The sequence below is a fragment of the Trematosphaeria pertusa genome (genome assembly GCF_010094035.1).
Source record: "Trematosphaeria pertusa strain CBS 122368 unplaced genomic scaffold BU26scaffold_22, whole genome shotgun sequence".
NCBI lineage: Eukaryota > Fungi > Ascomycota > Dothideomycetes > Pleosporales > Trematosphaeriaceae > Trematosphaeria > Trematosphaeria pertusa.
Genome location: NW_022987233.1, coordinates 495,324 through 521,891, shown reverse-complemented (window position 1 = coordinate 521,891; position 26,568 = coordinate 495,324). Strand labels below are relative to the sequence as shown.

The window sequence follows — 26,568 nt, the reverse complement described above, 5'->3', positions numbered from 1 at the left end:
TCTTTGGTGGGGGAAAAGAACGAACTCTGTATTGCAGTCCTCTACACAGCTCTCCAGAAGTACAACACCGAGAATGTGGCGGCCCCAATCCACAGCCCTATCCGCCTGCTGCACCTCGCTTCCGGGCTCCAGGAACTAGGTGATAGACCCAGCCCTGTCGGGACCATTCTAGAGAACCGGTATGCTTAGCCTGCAATCTCCGTATCATCAATTTAACTTAAGCTCAAATAGCTAACCAGCTCGTTACACATAGAGTATCTAACCCAAACCTGTTGCTTAGATATACAGTTCCATGTATAGCCCTTCCCGTAGTAAACCCTAAGCACTGTATGTCAAGCTCGCTCACTTTCCCTTGTCGAACCCGAAGTTCTTGTTGCCTTTGCCCCATCCGCCATCTCACTCCCCAGTTTGTTTGCTAGCGCTCCCTTGACCTGCAGTCCTAGCTCCATCTTTGCCGCGTGGAGGTATCTGCCTCGGTGCCGTCGGCGCGGTCGCCGTGTCGTAACGAATGAAGGCACCATCAAAGGTCTTTCCATGGAATTCATCTGGGTCCACTACCCTCCCCCTCCGCGCATTCTCGTGTTCCTCCTCAGCGTAGAGCAGAATGTCAAAGAGAGTAATGTGGGGGATGGAAATAAGTTTGTTGTCGGGAGAGTCGCGATGCAGGACATCGGCCGGGCAGAAGTCCAAGAGCCACAGTTCTAACGCACCATCAACCAGCTCACCCTCAGTATCGCGGAAAAGCGTCCAGCCAGTTTCACTGACGCCGTAGGTGTGTTCCGTGGCGTACACGCGGTAGATGCAGTATGATGCTTCATTTAGGTCGCCGGTGCGAGCTCCTTCGCTTGTGGCCTTGTTCGGATTCTGGTACGCCAGCTTATGCCAATGATAGCCTTTATGTCGCCATTTGAGCCAAGGACATACTCATTTACCTTCTTTTCCACTCTGGACTTGTCATGAGAGTAGGCTACTTCAAGGGTGATTGGAGGGAACTTGTACCCTTTATAACGTGTGGAGGCATCGGGGCTTTTGTAGCTGCCGGGACCGAGGCCAGGCAGGTCCACTCTGGAGGTATATCGAGGCGCGATGTTCGCGGCAATGGTGGGAATGGCGGAGTCGGCTGGGGCTTCGGAAGCGAGCTTGTTGACATGCTTGATTACTGTATCTTCTGTTTCCGTAGCAGCGATATCACGCATGGTGGTAGCCATGTGGATAACGAGCTCGCCGGTCTTCGCGGTCCAATCCGTACGCAGCTTGTCGATGGCCCAGGAGTGGAGCTTAGGATCGTTCTCAATTTCCGCTTTGAACACAGCGTACTCGTCGGACGTAAGAGTAATGTAGAAACTGTCTGAGGAATTCTGGTATGTACCGCTGCAGATTTGTTGAACTACAAGAAGGGCTTGGTCGGTGGGAGAGAGAATCGTAGCAGGTGTTGTGGGAGACGACGAGCGAAACGAGGGTGTGGCTGTGCAGTCTTCGTCGCTGGAGTTGCGTGGTGACGCCATGGTAGTTCCGTGGGTTGTCCTCGAGGCACATTGAACATGTTAACGATTGCATCGCCAAACGCCTAAATAGACTATGCCCTACCGGAACGGCAAATATTTACTCCGCATACATACATCATAGGGGGTCAAGGCGCTTGGGAGCTCCAATCTAGTGAATAGACTCATGCGAATTGCCTTCCAAGGGTTTTAGCTATAAGTTCTAATCTCCTGAGGCTGCGAATGCACTCGTCCTCGGTCTTCTTCGAGTCTCCTCTGCGATCTCCATCTCAAGTATCTGACCAGCTTCCTTATTGCGGCCGCTCCACGTATATTATATGGTCTTGTGGTCATTCACTCACATTCACATCTGAGCTCGAGGACGAGCCATAGAAACCAGCGCTAATGCATGGGCATGGGCATCACGCGTGGACTGTGGGCTGTGGCTACGTATACCTTATTCTGCTGTGAGCCTCGGCGCCGGAGAACAAGATATAAACAGTTGAGTCGGGTGTTGGAAAGGTTCACGTGACCTTGACATTCGCCCTCGGTAGTAGGATCAGCACGCAACACCAGACTCCGCGTATCTTCACGATAGAATGGGCTTTCTTTGGCAGTCGTCTAGGGTGCTGTTGAAAGGGAAAAGCGAATATTTTATTTCATTTAGTTATGAGACGAGGTCATCTCGTGTATAAGAAAAGAGGAAGAACGGAACGCAAGAGGAAGAAACAGCTTGCCAAGACAGACAGCCGCAAGCTACATCTCCCGTACGCGTTATGTAGTATATTTTGTCGTAAACTGGTTCTCCCTCAGCAGGGCGCCAGAGTGATCGCGCGCAAGCCTGACGATGCTCGAGACTCCAAAGACATTTAGCGCCTTTAGCGAGGTCTTGGCGGATTATGTCATGCGAATCTCGACACCACGTCATTCTCCTCCTCTCATACTCATCCTCATCCTCACCGACATTGCCCACTTCTTTCAACGCCAATGCTCCCCTGTTAATGCAGCCGTTCATGCCGCGGAAACGTGCGCGAGAACCAGAGCCCGTCCCCCTCGAGCCCGGTCTTGGGCGCCGGAAGCGTCGCTGCGTGCACCCGGCCCAGCGCTGCCAGTCTGTCCCGCCTTCCGTCAGCCTCGCGCCATCCACGCCACTGCCGCTCACGCCCGGAAACCTCCAGCTCCTGGACGAGGCATCGCCTAGCGAGTTCGGCGAGTGCATCGAGTCCAGCGAGTCCAGCGAGTCCAGTCGTCCAGACGAGCCCTCCATGGCCGGTGACGATGAAGCCGCGAACCGAAAATCCATCGACAGCTACACCAAGCTCGCGGCGCATGGCATCTGCATCTGCCCCGCGAATATACACGCCCTGCCCGCAGAGCTCGCCGACTTCATCAAACGGATTGTGCGCGCCGAGCGCGAGACAACGCCTTCGGCAACCACAATTGCGCAGAAGGCCCCACAAGCGTCCGGCCTGGGTGAGCAAGCAGCCATCGACCTCCTCTGCGCCGACTTGCTCTTCAAGGGCGAAGGGCCCGCCGGCGGCGGCGGCGAGCGACTAGTGCAGTCTCTACCGAAGCTCAACTTGAACACTGCGTACCTGCCAGACGCAGACAGCTTCGCTGCAAAGGAAGCCGGGCCGCTCTCCCAGGCTCAGCCCGACACGGCCATTGGGTACATTACTAGCACCCAGGGCGAACGCGGCGCTGTCGAAGCGCCGCTAGATAAAGACCAGGAGATGACATTGGCCAGGTATGCTAGAGCCAAGCTGATGAATGCTTGTGGGCAGACATGCAGGCGCTGACACATGGGATAGGAAAGCCCTCACCTCCTCGCTCCACTTCCCATTCCTCACCTGCCAATGGAAAGGATACACCGGCTCCGAAGGACAGTATCACGCGTCGCTCCAGGGCGGTCGCGATGGTGCCTGCGTTGTCAATTACCTCCACCACTTCTTCACTGAGGCGGGCCAAACACCTTCCGTAGTCGACACTTGCCACTTTTCAGTGACTTCAGACATCCAGACCTTCCGCTTGTGGGTACACTGGCGCAAAGACTGCGGCGGTGATCGTGGTACCATCCATCATATGAAGTGCATCAAGAGCGCCTTCTCTGAGCTGCCCGAGGAGGACGAAGACGCCATGAAGCTCTTGGTGGACTTCCGCAAGATGCTGCGGAATATTGCGAGCTACGCGACTAGTACCAGATTGGAACGTATCAAGCAGGCTATTGGAGATCTGCGTGTTCGCATGGAAGCCGAGCAGGCGTCCAGGGCCCCATCTCGATCCTCGTCTCGACGGTCGAAGAAGTCTAGCAAGTCTTCTCTCTTCGCGCTCCCGACTCCCCCGGCCTCACAGGCTCCCCCGGCAAAGCGGCTCCGCCAGGACGGCACCTGAGACACTATCCGATTCCTATGGTCGAAGAAGCATCCGCATTGGGATCCTGTTTCACTGAAACACCCTCGTTGAAGTTGTTCATTGACAGAGCATTGGCACCGAGTATCGTCATTTTTCCACAACGCGGCATCAACCTGCGTCAATTCTCACCATGTCCGTACCCTAATTACCCCTCAGGGTTCTCGCGCTCACAAAATTACAGGTCAACAACATCGCCCATATGCTGCTCGTATCCAACCCGTCCCCGCGAACCGGCGTCCCAACAATGAGTGTCGACACTATCAATGAACAAATTCCGAGAATGAGGGCAGAGGACACTGAAGTGATTGCGAATGAGGAGATAACAATGCCCGAGGGCCCCACGGTAGTCACGAGGATTCCAGCGATGGCATTGATGGGGTAGCAACAATGGTGAGGTTTATTTGCAACGTGAGGGTTCCGTGTGTAACGCCGTTCGTTAACACGCTCGCGGAAGGGTAGTGGGAGGGATGCTAGGAGAAATAAAGGAAAACGACGGCGGGGAGAGATAGCAATGCAAAAAGCCGAAGAAGTTGAGCGGGAGGAAGTCAGCCTACCTTTGTACAATCAGTCGCGCACCATGCGCATCATTGGTCTTAATAACCTCTTCTGCTTTTCTTCTTGCAGCCTTAATACCACGCCTCGAGCAACTTACGGCCTCCATGGAAACGCCAGCAGTCTATCGCATCGCTGGTGAGTGAGGATCCCGCTGAATTGCCCGTTCTATTGTTGATTTCGGATATTTCTGCTTCATCCGAAAGTGACTGTCTGGATGCCACCACCTTCCCCCAATCCAATATCCGCAGCCAAAGACTAAGACCCTACGCTCAGCATTACTATCGGTTTAACCAAGGATTTTGTTAGTCGAAGCTGGGACCGACTCCCTGAGCATCCGAGTTAGTAGAGCAGTCACTTATTTCCGTTGCGTCTCCTCTACCTCTCGGCTTACTCATCCGCAGCGAGGCACTCCTTGTACAGCGGCTGCTCATCGATGCCGTCGCCCTCGGAGGCGTGGAAGCGCGGGTCAAAGGGAGAGACCAATCAGCAGGCCAGTCGTCCTTGAGCATACGCATGATGCCGAAGTAGTCACAGTTTATCTGCCTGAAGCTGGCCTCTTGTTCCGGCGTCTTGGGGTCCAGCTGCATGTACATGCGATGGCTCACGTCGAACAGCTCCTGCAGGTGCCGGGTGAGCAGACGCACGTCGAGAAAGGTGGTCGAGAAGGTGGTGAGGAGGTCGACAACGCCGTTGACGGCGAGCTGCATCTTGGTGCCGAGGCGCGTGAGGTCTGAGCGGGCATTGCCGGAGGGCACGAAGACGTCGGCGTCGCTGCTGCCGGTCCATTCACCTCCTTTCTTGACTATTCGTCCCGATGAACAAAGTTATTCCGCTCCCATTATGGGAAGAAGTTGTGTGGCGGAGCAGCCGTTCCCTGAGTAATTGTCAGCTCAGCTTCACTTCACGGGTGGGGGAAGGGAGGATGATACCGTGGACAACGACCTCCTTATCCTTCTAGTCAAATGAATGGTCCCATACCGTAAAATGAACCATATGTCCCTTCAACTCCTCCTTGCCTTGGACCTCACGCTTTTTGGGCATACTAAGTGCGCCTACTGCGCTCACCAAGATCTTCGCTTTCCTCACCTTCCTCTGCTTTGTCTTCAGGTCCAGAACAGTCACCGTCCAGACCATTTCTACCTCACTCTACTCCGCCTTCTCCACAACTGAGCGGAACTTGGTATGCACCACGACACGATACTTCTCAGCGACGGAGCGGAAATGGGCTTGGGTTTCAGGTTGTATTGAGTATTTGCGCGTCCAATCCAGTTTTGAGAGCGAAAGAGTAGGAATAGAAGTGTGAAGGTATCTGTCTTTCTCGGTATTTCTACGTAGTTCGTTCCAAATCAGGCGAGAGCACTCTAGATAAGGCGTTACCGCAACTATTAGATGACATCATTTCAAATCTCCTTACACGCATTAGATTGGAGGCCTCTGCGTTACTTGCTTGTGGCAAGCGTCGAGAGGAACGATGACGTTGCTCCACATTTCTTTTCTCCAACTCTGATCATTGAGGCTCTTTGCGCGAAGACACCACTCAATTACTTCGGCGAAGTCGGGGCCGGCTTCTTCGCCCACCTCTTTGCTCCATTGGAGGGCTGCTGCAAGATCCAACATCGGCTTCGTAGCAGCGTTTCCAAGCGGCAATTGCTTGCGAAACTTGTTGGTTTCGAGAGTTGTGCCGAAACAGAGCTCAAGGAGGCAAATACCAAGGCACGATGTGGCATCCGTCGCGGGTCTAGAGGAATGCTTGGATAGTTCACCGCGAATGTACGGCTGACCGAGTCCTGATGACCCTGAAGGTGCTGCATCCTGGAGGAATACGACATTCACCTTTAGAGGGGAGCGAAGCCAGGGGGTGCAGCCAAGCCGGAGAAACCAGGAGGCGATAGTAAGCGCGAGAAAGTAGCGCTTGCGGCGGGTTAGGGGGTGGAGGAGCTTGTCTAGAGTAATTACTGCGCCGCTAGCTATAGTCGACGTTTGAGAGTCTGGGTATACTACGAAGCGGTGTCCATCTTCGTTTAGGAACCCAAAGCAGGCCGGATGGGCAGTTGAGAGTGCAGTACAAAGGTCCTGGATTAGGTTCATCGGATGTGGATTTCCCTGTGGACGAATTTGATCTTTGGGGCTTGTGATGCGTACTTTGCGTGCTGATCGGTTGGCGTTGGTGGTGACTGCTCAATATCCGGCATCGTCTCGATCCTGGTTTCCCTCCAACACTGAGTTCCAAGAGAGGCTCCCATATCAAAAAGTACGCCGAATTCGATCTTATCAGACGTCGCGTCTTGGAGTTGAAGGTTCGCAACATGATTGGCGCAATCACATTGCCACGCCTTCGATAAAGCTCCATGTAGGCGTTTCGCATGCCGCCAATATTCGTTAACCTTCCAATTGGCGAGTGAGGATGCCATCTCCGTGCCTCGGCTTTTCCGTGCGGCTGCTATTTGGTCGGTGCTTTCGAGCAGATTGCGCATCCGGTCATTAGCCTCCTGAAGCTGGGCAAAGAGGCTCCCTCGCAACGATTTTCCCAGGCTGAATTTTAGCCGCTTTGCTTGAAACTCGACATTCGCCATACTCAAAATTTCCTTCCTCGATGAACTCTGCTTGACAACTTTGTGATTCTATTCTTGGGTTAGCTATCAGCCGTTAAGTAATCGGTGTGCCGAGTGGAATCTTGCCTCATTGACCCTTACTTGGAAGTTTGGGTTATGAACCCCCAGTTCTTTCTTGAGAGACTCCATGAGCTCATTGACGTTTTCCATGATTTCGAGGAAGACATCATACGACCTAGGCAAACGCTCCTTCAGCCTGCCCTCTAGCTTTTTGTCTTTCCATCCTTGACCGGCAGGGTCAGCCATGAGTTTCGTCGGCTCATCATCATCCACGACCAAGGGCAAGAGGAATCGTTCGATGTTGCCTTCGAAAAGAATGCGGTGGTAGTTGAGGTCGTGCCTCCATTTCGTATACGCGCGCTGTATCCGCCACCAGTCCCACAGCACCTCAGCCCCCTCTCGATACTTTTCTAGCGCGTGGATAAGAATTGGAAAGGCACCGAGCACGAGTCCTGCTATTTCAATGCCGCTCATAGTGTTGAATTGAGTGCCCTGTGTTGAGTGGCATGACGGAGATGTGAATCAGGCTGTCCCAGGTGTGACAGTGCACAACGTGACCAGGCTGAACGATGAATGGGTGATTGGGGGCCAAAATCGAGAGGACCTGCCTTGCTCCCATTTTGCTTCGTCTTATAGCTTTGGCTCATGGCCTACTTGTCGACTTCGCGATTCTTCCCACGTCTACTGGAAGTTGAACTTCGGCACCAGCGATTACGACATGCAGCGCTCACTTGCGGCCTCCTCAATCAAGTGCGCACATCACTTCATCGAGCTTTCCTCCCTCTTCGACGACCCGCAATGCGAGGTTCGCTCAGCCTTACAACAGGCGGCGGTTGATGACCAGTCTGAACGATTTAGAATCTGGGCTGGGAATTTGGGAGCTTTCCAAAGACTTCCGTCCGAAGCCTCTCTTGACTATCGGTTGCGCTACTCCAGAAAAATTGCGGCACAAATCGAAGAGCTCCTAACAGACCTGCTAAATACGCTGGATCATAGTGAGACTCCTTTAGCGCTTGTCGTTCGCTGCTGACTCTTCATAGTACTCGCAATTGCCCAGGGGAATAGGCCGAATCGTCAAGCCGAGTTCGAGGACGGGGAGAGAGAAGACACAGATAATTCTGGGCTACAAAGGCCAACAAGTCTGACTGATTCCTTTGGCAACAACCAGGCAGCTATTCAGGAGGATGCACGTTTGTGCGAAGCGCAAGAGTTCTTCGAGAGTGCTAAAGAAACCATCGCGAGCCTATTCCGTATCTCCATTCTGATCCGGAAAGCCAGTCCAAGAGACAGGTTCGCGCAATCCTTAGCGTCCAATCACGCGCCTTTCGATCCAGCGTTTGATATACACCATGTACGCCACAAGTTTCCTCTTCTAGACGGCGAGGACCAGGCATGGCTCGCAGAACGACTAGTCAAGGCTATCACGCAGCGTAGGCAATACTTACAGTATGCCCGCGATCACCGGAACAAGCTCAGCAAGGAGCCATCAGATTTATGGCAGCCACAGGATGTTTCACATGAGGAACATGCCTTTCCAGCATCAGGTCAGCTCAAGCAATTGCGAACCGGAAAGACCAAAGCGAACCGACCAGAAAGCACATTGAGTGCAACAGTAGCCTCCACATTACGTCTCACCGATATCACAATGTCACAGCAAGATTTCCAGGAAGACCTGTCTCAGACCTCCTATGCGCAGTCGATTGTTGAAGGTGGGACCGAATCGCGTCTGGAACTCCCTCGCCTATCCGATGTTTCCAAAGGTGCAGAAACATTCGAATGCCCGTTTTGCTTCACAATTCAAAGCATTCAAAAAGAGGGCTCTTGGAGGAAGCACGCATTTTCCGACTTGAGGCCTTATGTGTGCACGTTTGCTGAATGCGAACTTAAGCTTTTCCCCAGTCTTCGCGACTGGTCTGAGCATGAACAGAGGCATAGAGTCCAATGGTATTGTCACTTCTGCAACACGGGAAACTTCGAAACTCTGGAGAAGTTCCAGAGGCATCTTCGGCTCCTCCACATTCTGGACCTAACGGACGATCAGCTCGATGCTCTCGCCGAAGCCGGTCGGCGTACAGTCGATCAGATTTCTGCGCTCGAATGTCCTTTCTGTCACGACTGGGAACACAAGCTGAGGGAGGCAAATCCGGATATCATACCCGAAGGGAGTGTGGTCGTGACGCCGCCCCAATTCATGCAGCACGTTGGCGCGCACATGCGACAACTCGCTCTCTTTGCGGTTCCGCGCGGTTATCTGGAAGGAGATGGTGGTGCTGGCTCAGCAGCCAGTATGGCCGCCGTTCACGTAGCGAACGTAACCTCGAATACCCGTTCTGTTAGACCCTCTCTGGACTTCAGTACGATAGACCCCGCAGAATGTCCTATTCCAGACGAAGAACCTAGAGAGCACGACTTCTCTGATGCCCGAGTGGACCAACGTCGCATCGCACCTTTCTCCTCTTCCCGACTGACGGGAGAAGAAGGCAGAGAGGAACGAATTCAAGCGACATCAGACCCAAGATCTAACACGCTTCCTTCACATTCCCGGGTGGGGAGCAACCTCGGAGGACGCGGCCGCTCCCAGAGCCCACGGGACATTGGTCACGACGGTATTTATCATCGAAATACGGGCCGTGGTTCCCCCCTTGGAAGGGCTGATACCTGGGATATGAAGTACGTCAATATCTGACCAGTGAAATATGCAATTGCTGACGTTAATCTCACGTAGTCCCGAACCGAGCGCAGGCGGTCCTACCGATCATGGCCCCACAAGTACGGTTAGTAGAATCATCCAAAATGCGAAATGTACCCTAACGTAAAGCTCTGCTTCAGGCCCGATTTATCTTCCGTATCGATGAGATAATAGAGCATGCAGACGCCATCTCTAATGTCGACAATCGAGGTTGCTGGGCGCCCTTCAAAGACCCAGGTGCAAACGTAAGAGCCAGGAAAGGCGTATCTGGCATGTGGTGGCTTTGTGACAGTCAGCAGATATACCGCTGTGGCTCGTTTCCACAAGGCGCTTCCATATATAGTGTCTGGTCGGTCTATTACAGTAGTGGACACGGATTTTGGGTGCTCTGTGGAGACGCCACAGAGCCCGTGTGCCACGAGATCTGGCATCCGCTCCGATTCGATCACAACAGTACTGATTATTCTTCGTATTTGACAAATTCGGGACAGCATCCAACCCTCCTCGTACAACGGCCTGGCCAGATGTGGCCAAAGATGCTGCTTCCGGACATATACCACACGAACGCTTACTCAACACATCACGCTTATGGAGGCCTCACAGGAGATTTGCCCATTTTTCTCGCCTTGATCGCCTTCTCGATAAAGCCCGAGAGCCTGGCTCAGATCCTTCCGCAAATGTACACGGATTCCAGGTGGAAAACGCACAACGTCCCCCATGGTCGTATATTGGGCAAAAGAATCGTCCAATCCTTCTGCTCTTTAGTTATGATGCCTTATATATTCGGTAACATCGTACGTTAGCTATTAGACCATCTGCAAGTAGAAGACTCGCTAATTGATGTTTTCAGGCATCGATAAACGCGGGGTCGTTGTATATGTATACACTCCCCCTGAAACTTGGGCCGGAAGCTTTACAGCAAATGATCTGCGGGCCTACGAAAAGGGTGAGTACGGTACATATTATGGATGAATGGAAATTTGTGGTATTGGCAAGATATGAGCGCGGAAATACAAACATTAGTATATGGAAATGTATGGCAGAGGAACCAGACTGTATTAGAAGTTCAGACTCGCTCAATTTCCTGTGTTTTTCGATCTGCGTGCGTCGAGGAAGGAAAACAGCTAGCCTGAGTTTTGTCAAGTACCTAGGTAGGTTTGCGGCTTGGGATCGTGACTTAAAGCCATCATAGCTACTAATGTCTCAATAAAAATGCACCCACAACCGCCCAATGGATCGTGGACAAGCTTATTGAGAGCTACGACCTGTTATCTCGATTGCAATCTTGAGGGAATGAATTGCTGAGAAAGATGGAGCCCGCATTCCTGATTCGCCCGCTAGCCGCTCCGCGTCCCGCCCCACATCCATACAAGCCCGACGTGAACGTCAACAACAGGGACGTCAACATGAATGTTGGTCCTCGTTACGAGGCGCACAAATCTTTGAAAAGATGGAAGCATCCAATATGGTATGAACAGAGTGAAAGTGCAAAAGGAAGTAAAGACGAGAAGATCAGATCCGGTGGCGGTCCATGCTCTGTGCTTTCTTTTCGGCCCAGCATCCTCCGACAGCGGACGTCCGCATCCACTAGAAGTTGGACAACACTTTGTCCGGCAGCTGATGCATTCTTCAGCTCTACAGCATGCACATCGCTTATTCACTCATGCTTCGCCTTGCAGCCTATGGGTTTAGCGCTCAGCCTTGCGCCATCACCCAAACTGGAAACAGTTCTTCAGCTTCGCTTGATCCTTGATCACTGCACCCTTTTCCGGGCCGGGAGAACTCACGTCTACAGTGCATATGCTTGATTCTTAGGGATGGAGCTGCCAACTCCTACTGAACAGATCGAGCTTGCCGTCTGGCGCCAGAGGATTGCGTCGGCAAGGCAGAAGTTCAGCTTGATCATTCCAGAAGTCATGGGCGAATGAGAGAGTAGTTACTCTGAAGTCTGCCTCACTCATGCAAGCCACGCGCCGCCTTCATGCACGCCCGCCCAAATCCGGATATGAGATGCCGCTGATCGCCCTGGTCGCTTTTTCCTTCTTCCGTACTTAAGCTTCCGGTCACCTTGTTGGCGACGATCTAGTAGGCCCTCTTTGAGATCCCAAACCATGGAGCCGCCCAATGATCAACCGCCCAAGATTCGAGACACGGGACTAACGGTGCTCTTCGATAAGACGACACCAGGCAATCAAAACGTCGAGTATGTCTGTCCGCCGCCAGCTATTGTCCATGCTACTGACGCTCTATGCAGTTTTGTCTTCGTACACGGCCTAAACGGCCACCCGAAGAACACCTGGACCCATGGCAACGGCTTCTTCTGGCCTTGGGAGCTGCGAAAAGAGTTCACCAAAGCTCGAGTGATGACGTTTGGCTACAATGCCGGGATGGGCTCGGAGCTGACCGAAAATTTCATCCGTATTAAAGGCATTGCCTCCACCTTGAACGGTGCATTGGCGAACAAGAGGATCAAGGCGGAGGTATCTATGACACCCAAGCTATAGCATCCACGCCGTATTAGGTTGCCTAACAGGTTAATGTAGGAGCAAACTCGGCCGGTAATCTTCGTCGCCCATAGCCTCGGTGGGCTTGTTGCAAAAGCGGTTCGTTGATCGTTGTCCCTGCCGAGTAATAGTAACTAAATAGGGCGAAGGCCGCGGTGGCAGCGTCGAAGACGGAGGCATCAGGAGCGAATGACATCGATAAGCTCTACGCATCTATGCGGGGCTTCATGTTCTTCGGGACTCCTCATGCCGGTAGCGCTGTCTTCGCAAAGTTCCGGGTCAAAATCTTGCAAAAGATGGCAAAGGCTGCTTTCGCTGAGATACCGCCCAAACTGGAAAACGCTCTTCAAGCGGGATCAGACGAGGTGCTGGATCTATCCGAGGACTTTCGTAAAATTAGCCTTTACGTGCATCTGAAATTACTCGTTGCATCTTTCTACGAGCAGAAGGCAACATTTGGCCTTGGCGATAGGGTAAGTCTGCTGTCGTTACCATGGACCAATACTCACAGTGTCCTTCAAGGTCGTCGATGAGTTCTCAGCGGCCATTGGCTATTCAAAGGCCAACGACCTGACGCCTATAAATGCTGATCATATCAACATGGTCAAGTTCGAGGATGATGAAGATGGAGACTTTGACAACGTCAAGGGGCTGCTGTTGAGGTGGGAGACGAGGCTGACAGAGCCAGGTCAGAATGTTTGATTGCTTCACTCCCTCCTTCACTTAGATGTAGAGAATACCAACATTTGACGCGTTTCCAAGGTCAACCCCTAGTTCAGCCCTCTACTATGGGCCCTTCGCTTCCCCAGGTGTTAAGCCAGCTCCAAGGCTACCCCACCGTGGTGCAGCTATTCTTTTTCGACCATCAGCAGTCTTATCTTGAGAGCCTGCCGGCCACAGTTCGAAACCAAGTCCCATTGCCTCAAAATTTGGGCCAGATCCTACCATTGCTCGGTAGCATCGGGCAACCAGGTATCGCGCAGTCAGGTATGCCGTCTGAATCTCTCGGGATCTACTCGTCCACGGCTGACTTTCAAAGACACACCTGATGCCGAAAGCAGCAGACCCAGCAGACCGGGTCTGGTACAGACGAATTCTGAAACCATAGCTGAAGAGGGGAATGATACTTCCACCACCATTCCCCGAGTTCTTGTCCAGGAGATTGATGAGGGACCTACTGACTTGCCGCATACTCACAGCAACGAATCAGGGTCTATCCACGATCTACCTACTCAGCCTTCAAGCCAGACGCCGCTAAGTGGGCCCGGCTCTCCCGTAGAAGATTCTGCGCCAAAGCATCCGATTTTCACACTCAGTGGAAGGGCGAGTCTGCTGTGTTTCGGTGACACCCACGAATCTCTCAGTTTAGCCCTACGCTCACAAAATTATAGATTCTGGGGGTGTGCGAACTCTTTCCTCTCTATTTCTGCTTAAGGACATCATGGCCCGGCTTTCGTATGAGCTTAACCAGCCTGAGCTCCGTCCATGCGATGTCTTCGATATGATAGGTGGGACAAGCATGGGTGGGTAAGTCAAGATTCCCTAGCCATTGAAGCAACCAACACGAAACGGAAAGCTGATTGATCCCCTAGGCTTATTGCTATCATGCTGGGGCACTTTAGAATGAGCATAGATGAGGTCATCAAATTCTCTCTTGACTTGTCTCACGGGGTGTTCCGTCGACAGCCAACGGGATTCGAACGGACCATAGCCGTCGTTCGGGGAGGCAACCGATACCGCTCGGCTCCGTTAATTGCAAGTCTGAGCAGACTTGCGGAGGAGATAACTGGGAGCAAGAACAAACGCTTCTATACAGAGAACCAGTCGAGTTGCAAAACGTAAGTGGCATCGAAGTCAACGTACTAGCATTCTCTAAATATGTTCATTGCAGATTCGTAACACTCTATGCAGCCAACAAGAACCAGGTCCAGGTTTTCAGAGATTATTCTTGCGGTGAAATGCATCAGACAGACGTCTCGGTTGTAGACCTCATGAGAGCTTGCATGGCAGCTCCTACGTACTTCAGCCCAGTTCAGATAGACGGAGAAACCTACATGGATGGGAGCTTAGGAGGCTCTAACCCATCGTCGTTTGCCGTCCGCGAAGCGAAGATGTTATGGGACATTGATCCTGACGACATCGGTGTCTTTGTTAGCCTCGGGTGCGGGACTCGCAGACCGCATCGGCTCGGAAGTGGCCCTCTCAGCTCTATCTCTCTAGCCAAGGCATTGGTTCATTCTGTAACCGAGAGCGAGTCTACGCACGAGGAGCTCGCGAGCCTCTTCATGAGAGGAAGAAACTCGGGCGCTTACTATCGCTTCAACGTTGGCGAGAGTCTGGGTGATATCGATATCGACGAGGTGCAGAAAGTCGAGGAGATCACCGCCATCACCAGAGCGTATGCCAGTAGAACATCTATCAGAACGCAGATATGGAGCTGTGCGCAATCATTGAGCAGTCGATATGTGGCTATTTGGATCAACAGCGCGAACGAAAACGAGACGCGGATCCGGAGTACGCAGATCGGAAGCATTTTACGCGCACGGGAAGGCAGGATTGAGGAGCGACTTGCCGAAAATACGCGCCAAAGGGATAAACTTCTGGTGGAGCTTGCAGAAACCCGCTCCCTGTTCGGCCGGTGGGAAGCATGGGAAGCTGCGCAGCAGCAAGAAAACAAAGAGACATAACCCCATGAAGGATGCCATCGTAGATCTCTTGCTCTTATGGTTATGGACACTTACCGCCGTTTGGAGCCCGGCGTCAAAGCACTTTGCTTACCCAGCTCGATAGCTTCTAGAAGAGCGAATCTCAACGAATGCGACGAAGCACTGTCCTGTTTATGGTAGCCTAGTGCCATGACTCGCCTTCTACTACGTATTAGATTCACAGACTGACAGATATACGGCTTATAGTTGCGGCATCCCTGCGGCATGCCTTCTATAGCCCGAAGAGGGAACTTGTCTGGGCCATCGTCGGAGTATTTGTCAATGTCGGCGACACCAGTGGGAGGACCAAGTACAGTACAGGTACTACCGCTTCCGCAGGGGGCATCAGCCAGGAGTCTCAAGGAGGGCAAGTAGAAGTTAAATACTGGGGTTGCAGCTTAAATACACCGGCTCATAGTTTCACCTGCGAAAGCATGCAAACCTGCGCAGAGGGAACTCACATCCATCCCTACATTACTATGAGCGGGCACATGGGACCATTCGACGCATCATATCCCTTCCAAACCTCATAGGATAAGATGCAGTAAATGCCTGGCCACTTATCCTCCGGGTCTTCCATCGTATTCTATCGTAGAACAGTCGGTAACAAGTCTCATGACCATCTATATCCGCCTTTCCCTTTGCTCGGAAATATTAATATACATCTGGGAAGCACGCAGAAGGCATGTTTATTAGTGCTACTACGCCCTACCTAGGAAGTGGGAGTCGTCGCGACACCAAAAATTTCGCTACCAAAAGGAAGGGTAGCAGGCAAAAGAACCCTCGTGGTTTATCCTCGCTCATACGTCACCTAGGTACCAAAGGTACGACGTGTGTTTGGCCTCAACAAATTCATGGAATAACTTAATTCGCACACTTGACCTTTCATTTGTTTCCTACTCCTCCACCACACAAGTGCCGCACATTCACTTCATCTAAACGCATTCCCTCTACGCACGCTCCTCGCCAATATGGAAAGAGCCCTCTGTGAATGGATCACAATCATCGTACCTTGGAGCATGCACGAACCCGGTAAGGAGCTGGGTCAAGCATGGCTAGCCCTCCTGCGCGAGCTCTGGGCACAAAAGACGTTACCTGGTTTTCGAGGTCACCATTGGGCCCGGGAACAGCAAGATTGTGATAAACTGTCCATCTGGACTTTTTGGGAGCACAAGGACGCATATGACGCCCAGAAGGATACGGAGAACGCCCGGTTTCTGTACTCCAAGCTCGCTGCGCTGTCTACCACACCAGTTCAATAGTCGCTCATTGGATTCGATCGGGCGGCTCTTCAAGCTCTACAACACCTCTGGAGCTACTGGCCCTGTATCACTCTCCTCAATTTCAGCGAACCTATCTCAAAAGAGAAACGAAACACGCTCCAAACACTTCGCTGCCTGACAAGCTCCTCTCCGATCGACTATCCTCCAGGCATGGGCCCGCCTCCTGCACAAGGCTTCGTGCTCCCGCTCACATCCTCCACGCCCTCTTCCTCCCCAACAACATACGTCATCCTCCACCTCTGGGACAACCCAGCGCGCGGAAAAATGGTCCGCGCCCGCACACCCTGGTTCGCCGCCTCCTTAATGGCTCTGGGTCCTGTCTGCACACGCACCGAACGCCCCAGATTCAAGTCGCTGGTTTGGGATCCGAGTACCGGCCCCAACTATGCAATTCAAGCGCCGAGCTTTGAGTTCGATATGGCAAGGGGGCTGAGGGCGGAGAAGAGGAGGGGGAAGACATTGCACGGGAAGAGGAAGAGGCGGTTACCCGGGCGGGATAACCGAATCACGAGGCAGAAGTGGTTTGACGATTTGCTCTTCCTCTGACAATGCTCGGTGCAGGGTTTGGGCCGGAGTGCATTTGGTTAGACTGTAGTATCGTATAGTAGTATCCCTAGGAGGTAGCAGGTGGAGCACGGTGAATGAATTCCAGTCCCGGAACCTGGTGTCCAACCAAAAGCCATGCGATTTGCGCGTGAATAGTATCGTGCCCTTCAGGTACGAAGACAAAACTGTGGTGATCAGACTATCAAATATTGTACTGCCCGAGAAAGTGACTCAAACGAGAACCAACACGTACTATGGCAACAACCTCAACAAAACTTCTACCTCTAGCTTTCTTTTTTGGGGTGCGCTGCATCATATTCAGAGATATTGCACCGCCCTAAAGATGCTAGAAATATATTGGTGCAACTGTAAGGCTCCGGGTAGAGAAGTATCGAGAACGGACGATCACCTAGGTAATCACATTGGTGCTTCCGCTAGTTAGCAGGCTGGTCTCCGTAACGGCGACTGGTGACGGATACGGCAGGACTTTCACGTCAACGCTTCGAAATTGGCTATCCGTAACGAGAAGACTAATAAATAATTTCGAAGGTAACTGCACACGCTCGCGCGTAGAATGTTTCCTAAAAGAGCATAGTCTGTTGGTCGGCGCATGACTTTTGCGCTTAATCTATCATCCACGCCCAAGTACCACTCGCATCTGGCCGTCGACACGCCGTCATACCACGTAAGACACAGAACCTAGAATCCCCGCGAGAGCATCTTTTGTTGCTAGTCCCAACTCCAATGATGACAGCTTATGGGTTTGCAAGCCTAAATAGGGCAATGCTCGCTGGACAGCTGGTTTGAGGCCTTGAGGCGGGCCATGAACACACTACGCTCACATATTGATCACGCAGTACACGCAACTCAGTCGGCGCATACTGGATGCTCACTCCTTTACTTGATCACTGTTCACTCGGGTGCTTGATCCTCGCTAGATTGATCGGGGACGCTGCTAGGGAGCTATGCGCAGACCAATGAGTATCAAGAAACAAGTACCTCGCATTCGGCCGCGAAGAAATTACCTACACTGGATAGCTCTGTCTATGCACACGTCTCAAGGGTACTTTTGACGTCTCCTAGCCGTAAGCACTGCGTTTGCGTGGAGCAGGGGACGGCGGATTGCACTTCAATGCATGCGTATAGACCTCGGAAGCAATCAAAAGCGCAAGAAAATGGCATCGCATAGTTCTTTACGCATACATTCATCTCATCGCAGCGCATGTTCCTGTTTCCTCCTCCCACGTATTACCTCCCGCACCGCAACACCAATCCCCACTACAAGCAAGAGCGCATTAAACGACGCCATCATATAGAATGGCGCACCTGGCCCGCTAGAATCGAACAACGCACCTCCCGCTTTCGTCAGGAGGAGGATGCCGAAGCCGCCTAGCAGACTGTATGTGCCTGCTATCGACCCCTTGAGGTGGTTATGCGACTTTGGTCCTGAAGATGAAGGTGGCCTTGAGAGGTTCTGACCTAACAGCGGCGCTTCTTCCGAGGCCGGCGTAAGTGTAGGACTGCGCGGTGGTGTTGCGCCCGCCGAGGGATGACTGGTACCATTGGCGGTCTCCGTTGGCGTCCATTCATCCTCGCTTCTCTCTTCGTTGTTGATGCCGCGCCCCAGTAGAGCGAGCGAGCAAACAATCGCTCCTATCTGGCTGATACCCAGCAAAGCGACGATAGCAAAGACACCGCCGGAACCATCCTCGCTCCTAGGGTCCGGACTCGCAAGGGATCCGAAGGCAGAATAGCCGGCGATGCCTGCGACCGCAGCGAGCAGTAGAGGCAGATTAAATCTTCGATAGCGAGCAGACAGGTATCCGAATACTGGCGCGCAGAGGAGCGCGATGAGCTGGCTGATGCCGGTCAACATAGCCGCGAGTTTGTATGCCCGTGCACACTCGTTTTTGACGTCCGCCGGATCGGAGGGATCCGTGACGTGGCATTGGCCGGTACGAAGGAAGTGGGTATTAGTGAAGAGCGGAATGAAGAGGCTGATAGCGACGGATGAAGCTCGCGCGACGAAGCCTCCAACATATCCAAGCCCAATGTTGGGCGATGTGAAGCCCAGACGAACGCTCTCCAAGAATAACTGAGGGTAGGACAGAATGACCTCGCGTGACGGTGCAGGTTCGGGAATCTTGTGTGAAGTTTTATTAACGAGACGTTTCCAACTCTTCTCATCTTCACCAGGTAACCTCCGTAATCCAAAGAAACACCCAAGCGCTACCAGTATTGCAATGGCTCCGACGACGTAAAACGAATCCGCTACAGCTGCTGCTGCGCTCTCGCCAGCTCTCTGGAATCTGGTAGGAAGTGGCAGGAATATGAGCAGAGCAACTAGTGCGCCTGACCCAGTAAACATGCCAACCAGCCCAGCGAGGTGTGATGTGGAGGCTGCCGTATCTTTCTTTACCGGCGCATCCGGAGGTGGTGTTCGGGAACGAAACCGCGCGGGGGTTATCGTCAGTTCGGATGAGATGGAAGGGGCCATAGCATGCTGAGTGCCATTGGGGCGGCGGGTAGGAGATCTCGGATCTTGGACAACTTTCATAACAGTCATCGTAGGCAGTATCGCGGTAACCATAGTCGCCCTGTCACCCATCAGTGTCCTGTCCCCTCAATTCCCTCCAAACGCTCGACTTACGTAGCAGTCGCCCCCAAACTAAACAACAAACGCGCCAGCAACAACTGCGGATACACATTCTTCGCCTGGACGAAAACCCACAAACTTATCCCAACAATCGTATATCCCAGGACAGCCACACTCCTCACGCCTACGCGATCACTCAGTAATCCCCACCCGGGACACGCAACCAGCGCGACCAGCTCGTCCGCGAAGCCCAGTGTCCCGACCGCATCGCCGACATCGTGGTCCTGTCCAATGCGCTGCGTGATCACGAAGCTGATGCTGCTGTTGAGGAAGACGAGGAAGGAGATGCTGAAGAGGGCGACGCCGAAGAGGTAGGATGCTATTTGCGTGCGCGTGGCGGTGAAGCCTAGCATTTTGGATGCGGAATTGAAAGCGGGCTCATGGAGCGCGGGAGAGCGATTTACTGGAGACGCATTGAGAGTGGAGATGGAGATGTGGTGTTGACGCGGGACGGGACGAGGTGATGACGATGCGTGGATGTTTGGGTGGAGATGTGGCTAGTGCGCGAAAACCACACTGCACCGCCATAGCACGTGATGCGTACGTTCACCCAGCGAATGATAGCGAGCGAAGAGTGAAGTTAGATCTACAGTTGTATCGTCTAGTGGAACGCTCCAAAAGTCAGCAAGGTGCCGCTCGATGCTCAAGTAGTCATATTTCGGGAGAATCATGGCTTCGCTTTCGTCTATATGATTCTAAACAAGGAGCAGGAAGAGAAATTGGCTCAGGAAAGATCTAAAACTCCATACACTAGCCCATGCACTATATCGCTCCTTGAAAACTCCGCCTCAAGTCCCTGCTTGCTTTCAGCGGTGGACTTTTCCTACACATATCCTACACTCTATGACGTTTCCTTCTCTCGATCTCTGTCTCTTTTCGTCCACCTACGCCACAGCAAAACTACTCCTCGCCCTCAACACCTTACCGAACTTATACAACAGCCCCATTCCAACCACGCAAAGCACCATGAGCCCACCCAACAAGCTCACGCCCCCGTCAATGCCAATGCCCTCAAACATCGGGGTCGAGAACAATATCGCCGCGAACGCAAACAAGCTTCTCGCCAGGCTATTCGCTGCGAAGATAGAAGCCGCGTAGCGCGGGTAGATATTCGGGATGTAGAGGAAAATGGATTGCGCGATGGAATAGATGCCAACAATGATGGTGCTCAGGCCGATGGTGGGGGCAATCCAGTGCGTTGAGGGGCGGGATGTCCATGCTAAATATTGTCAGAACTGGCACACGAAATCCGATACGATGCGGACTCACCGTAGATAAATAGACCGATGGGAATGAGCGGAGAGGCCAGGAGTCCCGGAATAAGATGGTTCTCCAGCTCTCCGAACTTGCCCGAAGTGAGTAGGGGCAAGACGCGATATTTGAGGTAGAGGACTTGGCCGATAAAGGCGATCAAGCCGGCCGGGAGCACTGCGAGGAAAATGAGGCCTGTGGAATTGCCGCTGAAGCCGTAGTAGACCGGGTAGACCAGCGGTAGGGACTACATACAGTTAGGTTCATGACTTCTGGGTTTAGACATCGGAAGGACACTACTTGCCTCGAAGAACGAATAGAACACTCCATACGCCAAACCCAGGTAAAAGGTCGTAAAGAGCAGTGCTGGGTCCTTCAAGTTCATCTCCCAGGGTTTGATGAACGCATCGAACAGGAGGCTGGAAAGGTTCATATCCTTCTGCTTCTGCTCCGCTGCAGACAACAAGTGCTCGTTACCAGTCTCCTCCCGCAACCGCTTCGCTTCGTAGTACAGGATCGTGGGACCGCTCGTCTCCGGCAAGAAGCAAACCATGATGATGTAGATCGGTGCCGAGATGATCAGCAACTCCCAGCTGCTAAACCGCCAGCCCATTGCCTGTACTGCATACGTGGATATGGTAGGCCCGCATGCGGGGCCAAGGGTAGCTACCATAGCCCACATGGCAACGGCAAAGGGGAATTGTGTGGGCCTCCAGATATCAGCTAAGGAGGCGCCTGCGGTTGCCAGGCATGGCGAGCACATGAAGCCGAGGAGGAAGCGAAGGACCATCAGGCCTGCGAAATTGTTCACGAGCGCCGTTGGGATGCAAAGAATGACGAAGAGGAAACCGGAGATGGCATACGGTGGATTGCGTCCAATTGCGGGTATTTCAGAGAGGGGCGAAAACAGAAGACTGCCGAGACCGTAGCCCTAAGAGACGCGTTAGTTGCCTGATGGCGGGAATAGGGGGAACGCGCGGAAGCATACCAGGACGTATAATGCAATGCCAAGTGCACCTTCAACATGGCCGACGCCGAAAATCCTCTCCACGTCTGCTTGGCTCGAGGAATAGATCGAAGATCCCACATAGACAGCAAACGTCCAAGCACTAGAACTCTATTAGCGCCTGTCATCCGCCCTCGTTCTACAAGACCTACCAAAGAACCGCAGTCACGAGGACTTTCTGTGCAAGCGGCCAATTAATCGGATTGCTCGGGTCGTCTATATGCGAGGTTAGCACACCAACTTGTAAGCTGCAGGTGGGCTGAAAATGCTCACCTGGACCATCCCAGTCCACAAGATCTCTTCTTGAGATCGAGATCTTCTCTTCGAGGCCCGGCAGCTGAACCTCAACTTCTACGACATCGTCGGAAGATGAACTTGCTGAGATAGTCTTTCCGCGTCGACGGGAGAAGGAAAGGTTGCCCTTTCGGATGTATCGAAGTAGGGAGCCGACTGAGGAGTGCGCGAATAGATATGCCATGTTGAAGAAAGAGGCTGAAATTGATTATGGTACAGTCTATAAGTGAAAAAACAAAAGTCTAGGTCTAGCAAGAGGTTGAAGAAAAGGTCGAGGTGGAAGTATAGCCACGGCCGTCCTGGTGGCTTTTATCTTGGATACTCACCGTTCCGATCTCCATGCCTACGCCTGGTGCAACGTTTGTCATCACCGCTGCCAAAGCGGACATTTTCGCTTCAACGTTATGCCAAGGAAGACGCGATAGGAGGAATACAAGGCAACCGCCATGAGGCTGAAATGAGTCGGAATGACAGAATGATAAGGACGGGCCGCTAAGCTTGATCCGGGTAACCGGTCGCTCAACAAGGCATAGCCGATGCGCGTAAGCCACTTGTGCAACAAGCCGCAGCATCAGCATGAGTTCCCCCCAAACCTTTGTTTTGCATGAGAAGAGCACGCAATAACGTTATGGGTGGTGTCCAGATGATTGTTGCCAGTTCGCGGTTAGCTCGTTTGCACGTCTTACAAATGGAAGCCTAGTAAGGAGTCAGAAGGTCGCAATGATTGGTGGGAGCGGTGTCAGAGTGGCACGGACGAACTTCCGGACGGACAACGTTCTATGTATCGGGGGAAGAGTTCGAGCGGTAGGGGAGTTAGGCCTTAAGTAGCACTCCGATGGAACTCGGTACTCCACGCACTCGGGTATTCATGGCATCGGAATTAAAGGTAGAGGGTCCGCTTTAAATCCATCGCTGCCCTGGTGAATGAATGGATTCGTGGTCGTGTACGACACGGAGTTTGGCAGAGCCTCACCGGATATACTGCGTATCTGGGAGGCAGTCCGCCGTGTAACCGTTGGATTCTGGCTTACTACTCGCGACCCGTGCGTTTGTTCGATTGTCGGATACCGCTTCGCGTCAGAGAACCGGTGAAGCAACCATCGGCATCGAGGCCCTGGTTAGACTGCAGCTGTTGGTGCAAATCACTTCCCGCTAATTGGGTTGGAAACGGGGCCATGGGCTTGGAGACATTCGAATGCGTCACGAGCCGCAAGCGCGTTGTCGTATGGTCCCGTATGCTTGGGTGGTCCGTTCAGGGTACTGCATCTGGCCAGGTCATAAGTGGACTTCGCTTTGTCAGTCTGCAATGCCGAGTCCAGCCACAGAGATACCGAGCAGATCTTCTCGCGGGCAGATGACATCTCTCAGTACCTGTGAGGTCGGCGAAGATTTCCTTGCTTTGAGCTATCCTTCGCCCTGCCCGCGTCACTCCGCGCGCAAACGGTCTTGGTTCTCTGCTGACAAGCTTCTTCGCGATTTTCCCCCGTATCATCGTCCGAACCTAGTCCTATTCTACGCACTGTCGAAGTACTGTTCTTTGCCGAACGTATTGTCGAGCAGTTGCTCCAACTGCCTCCGACTCCGAAAACCGGGAGAGCCGTCGATGAACACCCTTTCCGGCACGTAGAGCGCGCTTGGCCCAGGATATAAGGCATATCCTATCGGATTTTCCGAATTCGAAAGTGCGAATGGAACCCATCCCTGCCTGGTCTGCGTCAGAAGCTCCTTCGGTGACAATCACATTGCAGGAGCGAGTGGGTTTGGAGTTCGGCAAGGGGGGAGGATGGGCGAGCCCGTCTTCGAACTACGATGCCTCTAGGGTGTTCGCTCCCTTCGGTCATTTTCATAATATGAAGAGGCACCTCATCGCCTGTAGTAGTGAATGCCACGAAGGCTGATACTCGCTGTGGAGCTGATATTCGACTTCCGGCAGGAACACTATCTGCTGATCTCAGCTCGCGCTTCGTCTTTTGGGTAGCACAGCTCACCTCTTCCGAAGGCGGCTCGGAAACATTGCCTCCAGAGTGCTTGCGTCGACGAGTGAGTTGCAATGATACCGCTGCTGTGAAAGCCATGAGGGTTGCTATGCCGACTAGAACGCGGAGAATTGACAAACTGGACGTGCATATACTTATTGTGTGGGTCGCATTTGCCTGACGCGCTGGCCCCACGTCATCTGGGTCACTCCCCCTGAGGGCTACGCCTCCAATACCAAATCACTCGTCTTCCAAAAATACTTCTCGTCTTCTCTCCTTCCTCTCACCATTCATTATGATTGCTGGCGGAACAACGATTGCACCGTCATTGGCCACCTCTCTCTTCCGAGACGGTGCCTGTGGAGTTGTCGCGCTGGGTCCCATAATCGTACTGGCCGTCTCAATGCCCACACTTCCAGACCTCACTCAATACCGCAGCCTGGACTAGGTGTCCGTCGATATCGACCCTATGCGGACCGGCCGAGCGATTAGCGTGGGGTGGCCAACCATTGCGGCTGAATCTCAATAGCTCGAACCACACCCGCCATCCAACACGAGGCTGGACGATACTACGGTACCATTGCGAGAGGCGCTGCCCATCCAATAGTAACAAAATAGAACAAGGGGGCGTGGCTCAGCGGAGGGCGAGCGATGGACCAGTAGAAAGCGCGAAAAGACATGAGAACGGACGGAAGACCGGAGTAGAACAGGGAGAGTCGCTTGGAAAGAGAGGAAGAGAGGAGAAAGAGAGTTCGTGAAGCATCGAGCCGAGCTTGTTGTCGGTCCTAGACGCGCGACAAAGAGTGACGGGTGACGGTCGGCTGTGATCATCTTCAGTTTCTTTTCCGACCGCGACCTGAGAATTGTCAGCTCCATGAACCACTCATGATGAGCGGCGCTGACCTTGACGATGCCCGTGCTGATGAAAAGCTCCAGCCTTACAGCAGCCTCAGCCGGAGCCTAGACCGCCTCGCAACGCTCTTCTCTTTCGGGCACTCATCCACGTTTCGAGCTCCGAGCGCTCCGTCCCCAAACCTTCAAGCAACAACCCGGCGGATCGCCGCATCAAGCTTTCCGCGGCATTTCTTGGCGCTAAAACAGACTCAAATCGCAGCCTCCTTCGAAACTGTTTGAGTCTCCGCTCTTGCCGGTCAAACACCTGCCCAAAAGCAAAGGCGGGAGATGAGGGGTTCACTTGAAGACGGCGGGCACGTCGCACCAGTTTGAGTTCTGGTCAAGCTTCGCATCGCGAGTGTGATGCGACGGTCTTAAAAAGCTTGACGGGTGGAGTTGGGACGCGGGATGCGACACAAGTCGAGTGGGAACGAGCGACGGTGATTCAGAGCCGTTGGCATGATGCACTGACTGAGGGTGTGTCGAGCCGATATTTTGCTGCCCGTGGCGCGAAAAGGTGCGAATTACACAGGGCCTGGTACTCAGTCACCGTAGTATCGTGGAGGTCCGCTGGGAGGACGGAGCGGAGCGGACGATTTCGCACCCCTGGTAGGGAACACGAGCAGATGTTGGAGCAACGTTTCGCGCGCAGATCCCTTCCAAGCGCCCCTTGCAGCCAGCACGCCGGCATTTCGCGGAGCACACTCCGCTCTCAAACAACGATGACATTTCGATATGCCGCTCAATATTGAATCATGAGCAGCAACAACGATAAGCAGCGCTGGAGAGTCATCGCCTCGCAGCCCGAAAATAGATCACAGCAGCAAAAGGACGGACTCCAGTCTAGCGGAAGCCCCGCGCTTTGTACAGTAGCCCTCCTGCAACCTGCAAGCTAATCTGTGCGGCTGCAGCGCGCCAGGCCGCATAGTTCCAGAACCTTACTGCCCTCTCCAAGCGTCGAAACGTGCGACGGTACGGCAGCTTTGTTCAGCGCCCGCCATCCCGGACGGCTAGCAGCACGACCGAAGCTCGATGCCTCGACGCCGCCGTGTCGCAGCAGCGCCTCAGTTGCACCCTGGGTTTGCGATTGCCCTACAACAGGCTAGCCGCGTTTCCTTTTCCATCCCTAGACGCCTGGGCATTGAAACTGAGCCTGTGGATCGATGGGCATGTGGCTCCGCCTTTCCGCTCGATGCAGGGGAGTTGGTACCGGTGGTGGGTGCGTGGAGGTCGGTACATAATGGGCGTGGTGGCCCCATCTGTCAGCCATTGCCGGCGCGCGTCATCTGCTCACGAAACATACAATTATCTACTGATTTATTCTGGTGGTCTACGAACGCAGTATACGGTCCGCGAGGGATGACGACCTGCTGATTGCCTGCGCCATCATACTCGTACTGAAGGCGTCTTTGGTAAGCTCACCTCGCCCATCGCACCACTACATCATGTCACCTCTTTCCGTTTTCCTATTTCCTCTTCACGACTATTCTCTCCCCTTTCCACCACTTATTTCCCTTACCCAGTGGATAGCGTTCTCTTCTTTCGGAAATGTTCTAACACCGCCCCAGAGAAAACGCGTTGCTCCTTCAGTTCAGCGAACGTCCTGCGAAAGGACCCGAGCAGGGTTGTTACCCCAATTCATAGTTGGGACCACCACTATTATCTCAACACCAAACCTCCCCGGCCCAAATAGTTCCACTCGAC

The 26,568-nt window shown here is 53.1% G+C and overlaps 13 protein-coding genes across 13 annotated transcripts; 7 read left to right on the top strand and 6 right to left on the bottom strand.

The window, feature by feature from the left end:
• Positions 1–396: 396 nt before the first annotated feature.
• On the bottom strand, positions 397–1,505 carry BU26DRAFT_585415 (uncharacterized protein; the record flags this gene model as incomplete). Its single annotated transcript, XM_033834635.1, has 2 exons — positions 397–876; positions 933–1,505. The coding sequence occupies 2 exons, from the start codon at positions 1,503–1,505 to the stop codon at positions 397–399; spliced, it is 1,053 nt and encodes a 350-aa protein (XP_033676847.1).
• Positions 1,506–2,380: 875 nt separating this feature from the next.
• Positions 2,381–4,138, top strand: BU26DRAFT_585413 (uncharacterized protein; the record flags this gene model as incomplete). The annotated part of the gene is made up of 2 exons (XM_033834634.1): positions 2,381–3,228; positions 3,293–4,138. 2 exons carry the CDS (start codon positions 2,381–2,383, stop codon positions 3,870–3,872), a joined length of 1,428 nt encoding a protein of 475 aa, XP_033676846.1. The 3' UTR covers positions 3,873–4,138.
• A 534-nt stretch (positions 4,139–4,672) lies between these two features.
• BU26DRAFT_610675 (uncharacterized protein) lies at positions 4,673–5,582 on the bottom strand (the record flags this gene model as incomplete). Its single annotated transcript, XM_033836011.1, has 3 exons — positions 4,673–4,774; positions 4,840–5,250; positions 5,492–5,582. 3 exons carry the CDS (start codon positions 5,580–5,582, stop codon positions 4,704–4,706), a joined length of 573 nt encoding a protein of 190 aa, XP_033676845.1. The 3' UTR covers positions 4,673–4,703.
• Positions 5,583–5,876: 294 nt separating this feature from the next.
• Positions 5,877–6,530, bottom strand: BU26DRAFT_398639 (uncharacterized protein; the record flags this gene model as incomplete). The annotated part of the gene is made up of 2 exons (XM_033822769.1): positions 5,877–6,046; positions 6,158–6,530. Coding segments are annotated over 2 exons (543 nt in total), but the record flags the coding sequence as incomplete, so codon positions are not given.
• Positions 6,531–6,532: 2 nt separating this feature from the next.
• On the bottom strand, positions 6,533–7,534 carry BU26DRAFT_585403 (uncharacterized protein; the record flags this gene model as incomplete). The annotated part of the gene is made up of 2 exons (XM_033834633.1): positions 6,533–7,069; positions 7,136–7,534. 2 exons carry the CDS (start codon positions 7,532–7,534, stop codon positions 6,533–6,535), a joined length of 936 nt encoding a protein of 311 aa, XP_033676843.1.
• Positions 7,535–7,898: 364 nt separating this feature from the next.
• BU26DRAFT_407990 (uncharacterized protein) lies at positions 7,899–9,305 on the top strand (the record flags this gene model as incomplete). The annotated part of the gene is made up of 2 exons (XM_033822888.1): positions 7,899–8,055; positions 8,335–9,305. Coding segments are annotated over 2 exons (1,128 nt in total), but the record flags the coding sequence as incomplete, so codon positions are not given.
• A 590-nt stretch (positions 9,306–9,895) lies between these two features.
• BU26DRAFT_585399 (uncharacterized protein) lies at positions 9,896–10,721 on the top strand (the record flags this gene model as incomplete). The annotated part of the gene is made up of 2 exons (XM_033834632.1): positions 9,896–10,469; positions 10,600–10,721. Coding segments are annotated over 2 exons (696 nt in total), but the record flags the coding sequence as incomplete, so codon positions are not given.
• A 1,103-nt stretch (positions 10,722–11,824) lies between these two features.
• Positions 11,825–13,007, top strand: BU26DRAFT_524971 (uncharacterized protein). Its single transcript, XM_033830394.1, has 5 exons — positions 11,825–11,952; positions 12,004–12,229; positions 12,293–12,352; positions 12,403–12,726; positions 12,776–13,007. Exons 1-5 carry the CDS (start codon positions 11,861–11,863, stop codon positions 12,953–12,955), a joined length of 882 nt encoding a protein of 293 aa, XP_033676840.1. The 5' UTR covers positions 11,825–11,860; the 3' UTR covers positions 12,956–13,007.
• A 636-nt stretch (positions 13,008–13,643) lies between these two features.
• On the top strand, positions 13,644–13,948 carry BU26DRAFT_381393 (uncharacterized protein; the record flags this gene model as incomplete). Its single annotated transcript, XM_033822582.1, has 2 exons — positions 13,644–13,780; positions 13,846–13,948. Coding segments are annotated over 2 exons (240 nt in total), but the record flags the coding sequence as incomplete, so codon positions are not given.
• Positions 13,949–15,929: 1,981 nt separating this feature from the next.
• Positions 15,930–16,787, top strand: BU26DRAFT_571579 (uncharacterized protein; the record flags this gene model as incomplete). The annotated part of the gene is made up of 2 exons (XM_033834154.1): positions 15,930–16,219; positions 16,274–16,787. The coding sequence occupies 2 exons, from the start codon at positions 15,930–15,932 to the stop codon at positions 16,785–16,787; spliced, it is 804 nt and encodes a 267-aa protein (XP_033676838.1).
• Positions 16,788–17,786: 999 nt separating this feature from the next.
• On the bottom strand, positions 17,787–19,914 carry BU26DRAFT_610673 (uncharacterized protein). The gene is made up of 2 exons (XM_033836010.1): positions 19,438–19,914; positions 17,787–19,384 (listed from the first exon to the last, which is right to left on the bottom strand). Exons 1-2 carry the CDS (start codon positions 19,794–19,796, stop codon positions 17,998–18,000), a joined length of 1,746 nt encoding a protein of 581 aa, XP_033676837.1. The 5' UTR covers positions 19,797–19,914; the 3' UTR covers positions 17,787–17,997.
• Positions 19,915–20,327: 413 nt separating this feature from the next.
• On the bottom strand, positions 20,328–22,178 carry BU26DRAFT_535211 (MFS general substrate transporter; the record flags this gene model as incomplete). The annotated part of the gene is made up of 6 exons (XM_033831258.1): positions 20,328–20,662; positions 20,713–20,941; positions 20,999–21,625; positions 21,683–21,803; positions 21,853–21,916; positions 21,974–22,178. The coding sequence occupies 6 exons, from the start codon at positions 22,176–22,178 to the stop codon at positions 20,328–20,330; spliced, it is 1,581 nt and encodes a 526-aa protein (XP_033676836.1).
• Positions 22,179–25,726: 3,548 nt separating this feature from the next.
• BU26DRAFT_171006 (uncharacterized protein) lies at positions 25,727–26,498 on the top strand. The gene is made up of 2 exons (XM_033820274.1): positions 25,727–26,276; positions 26,433–26,498. Exon 1 carries the CDS (start codon positions 25,897–25,899, stop codon positions 26,236–26,238), a length of 342 nt encoding a protein of 113 aa, XP_033676835.1. The 5' UTR covers positions 25,727–25,896; the 3' UTR covers positions 26,239–26,276; positions 26,433–26,498.
• Positions 26,499–26,568: the final 70 nt, after the last annotated feature.

What these genes read in the sequence shown, in the direction of transcription:
- BU26DRAFT_171006 (XM_033820274.1), top strand. Translation starts at nt 25,897, where the DNA reads ATGCCTCGACGCCGCCGTGTCGCAGCAGCGCCTCAGTTGCACCCTGGG.
- BU26DRAFT_610673 (XM_033836010.1), bottom strand. Translation starts at nt 19,796, where the DNA reads ATGCTAGGCTTCACCGCCACGCGCACGCAAATAGCATCCTACCTCTTC. An exon ending in AGTTTGGGGGCGACTGCTAC is followed by an intron (nt 19,385 to 19,437) that starts GTAAGTCGAGCG and finishes GATGGGTGACAG; the next exon opens with GGCGACTATGGTTACCGCGA.
- BU26DRAFT_524971 (XM_033830394.1), top strand. Translation starts at nt 11,861, where the DNA reads ATGGAGCCGCCCAATGATCAACCGCCCAAGATTCGAGACACGGGACTA. An exon ending in GTGGGCTTGTTGCAAAAGCG is followed by an intron (nt 12,353 to 12,402) that starts GTTCGTTGATCG and finishes AATAGGGCGAAG; the next exon opens with GCCGCGGTGGCAGCGTCGAA. An exon ending in CATTTGGCCTTGGCGATAGG is followed by an intron (nt 12,727 to 12,775) that starts GTAAGTCTGCTG and finishes GTGTCCTTCAAG; the next exon opens with GTCGTCGATGAGTTCTCAGC.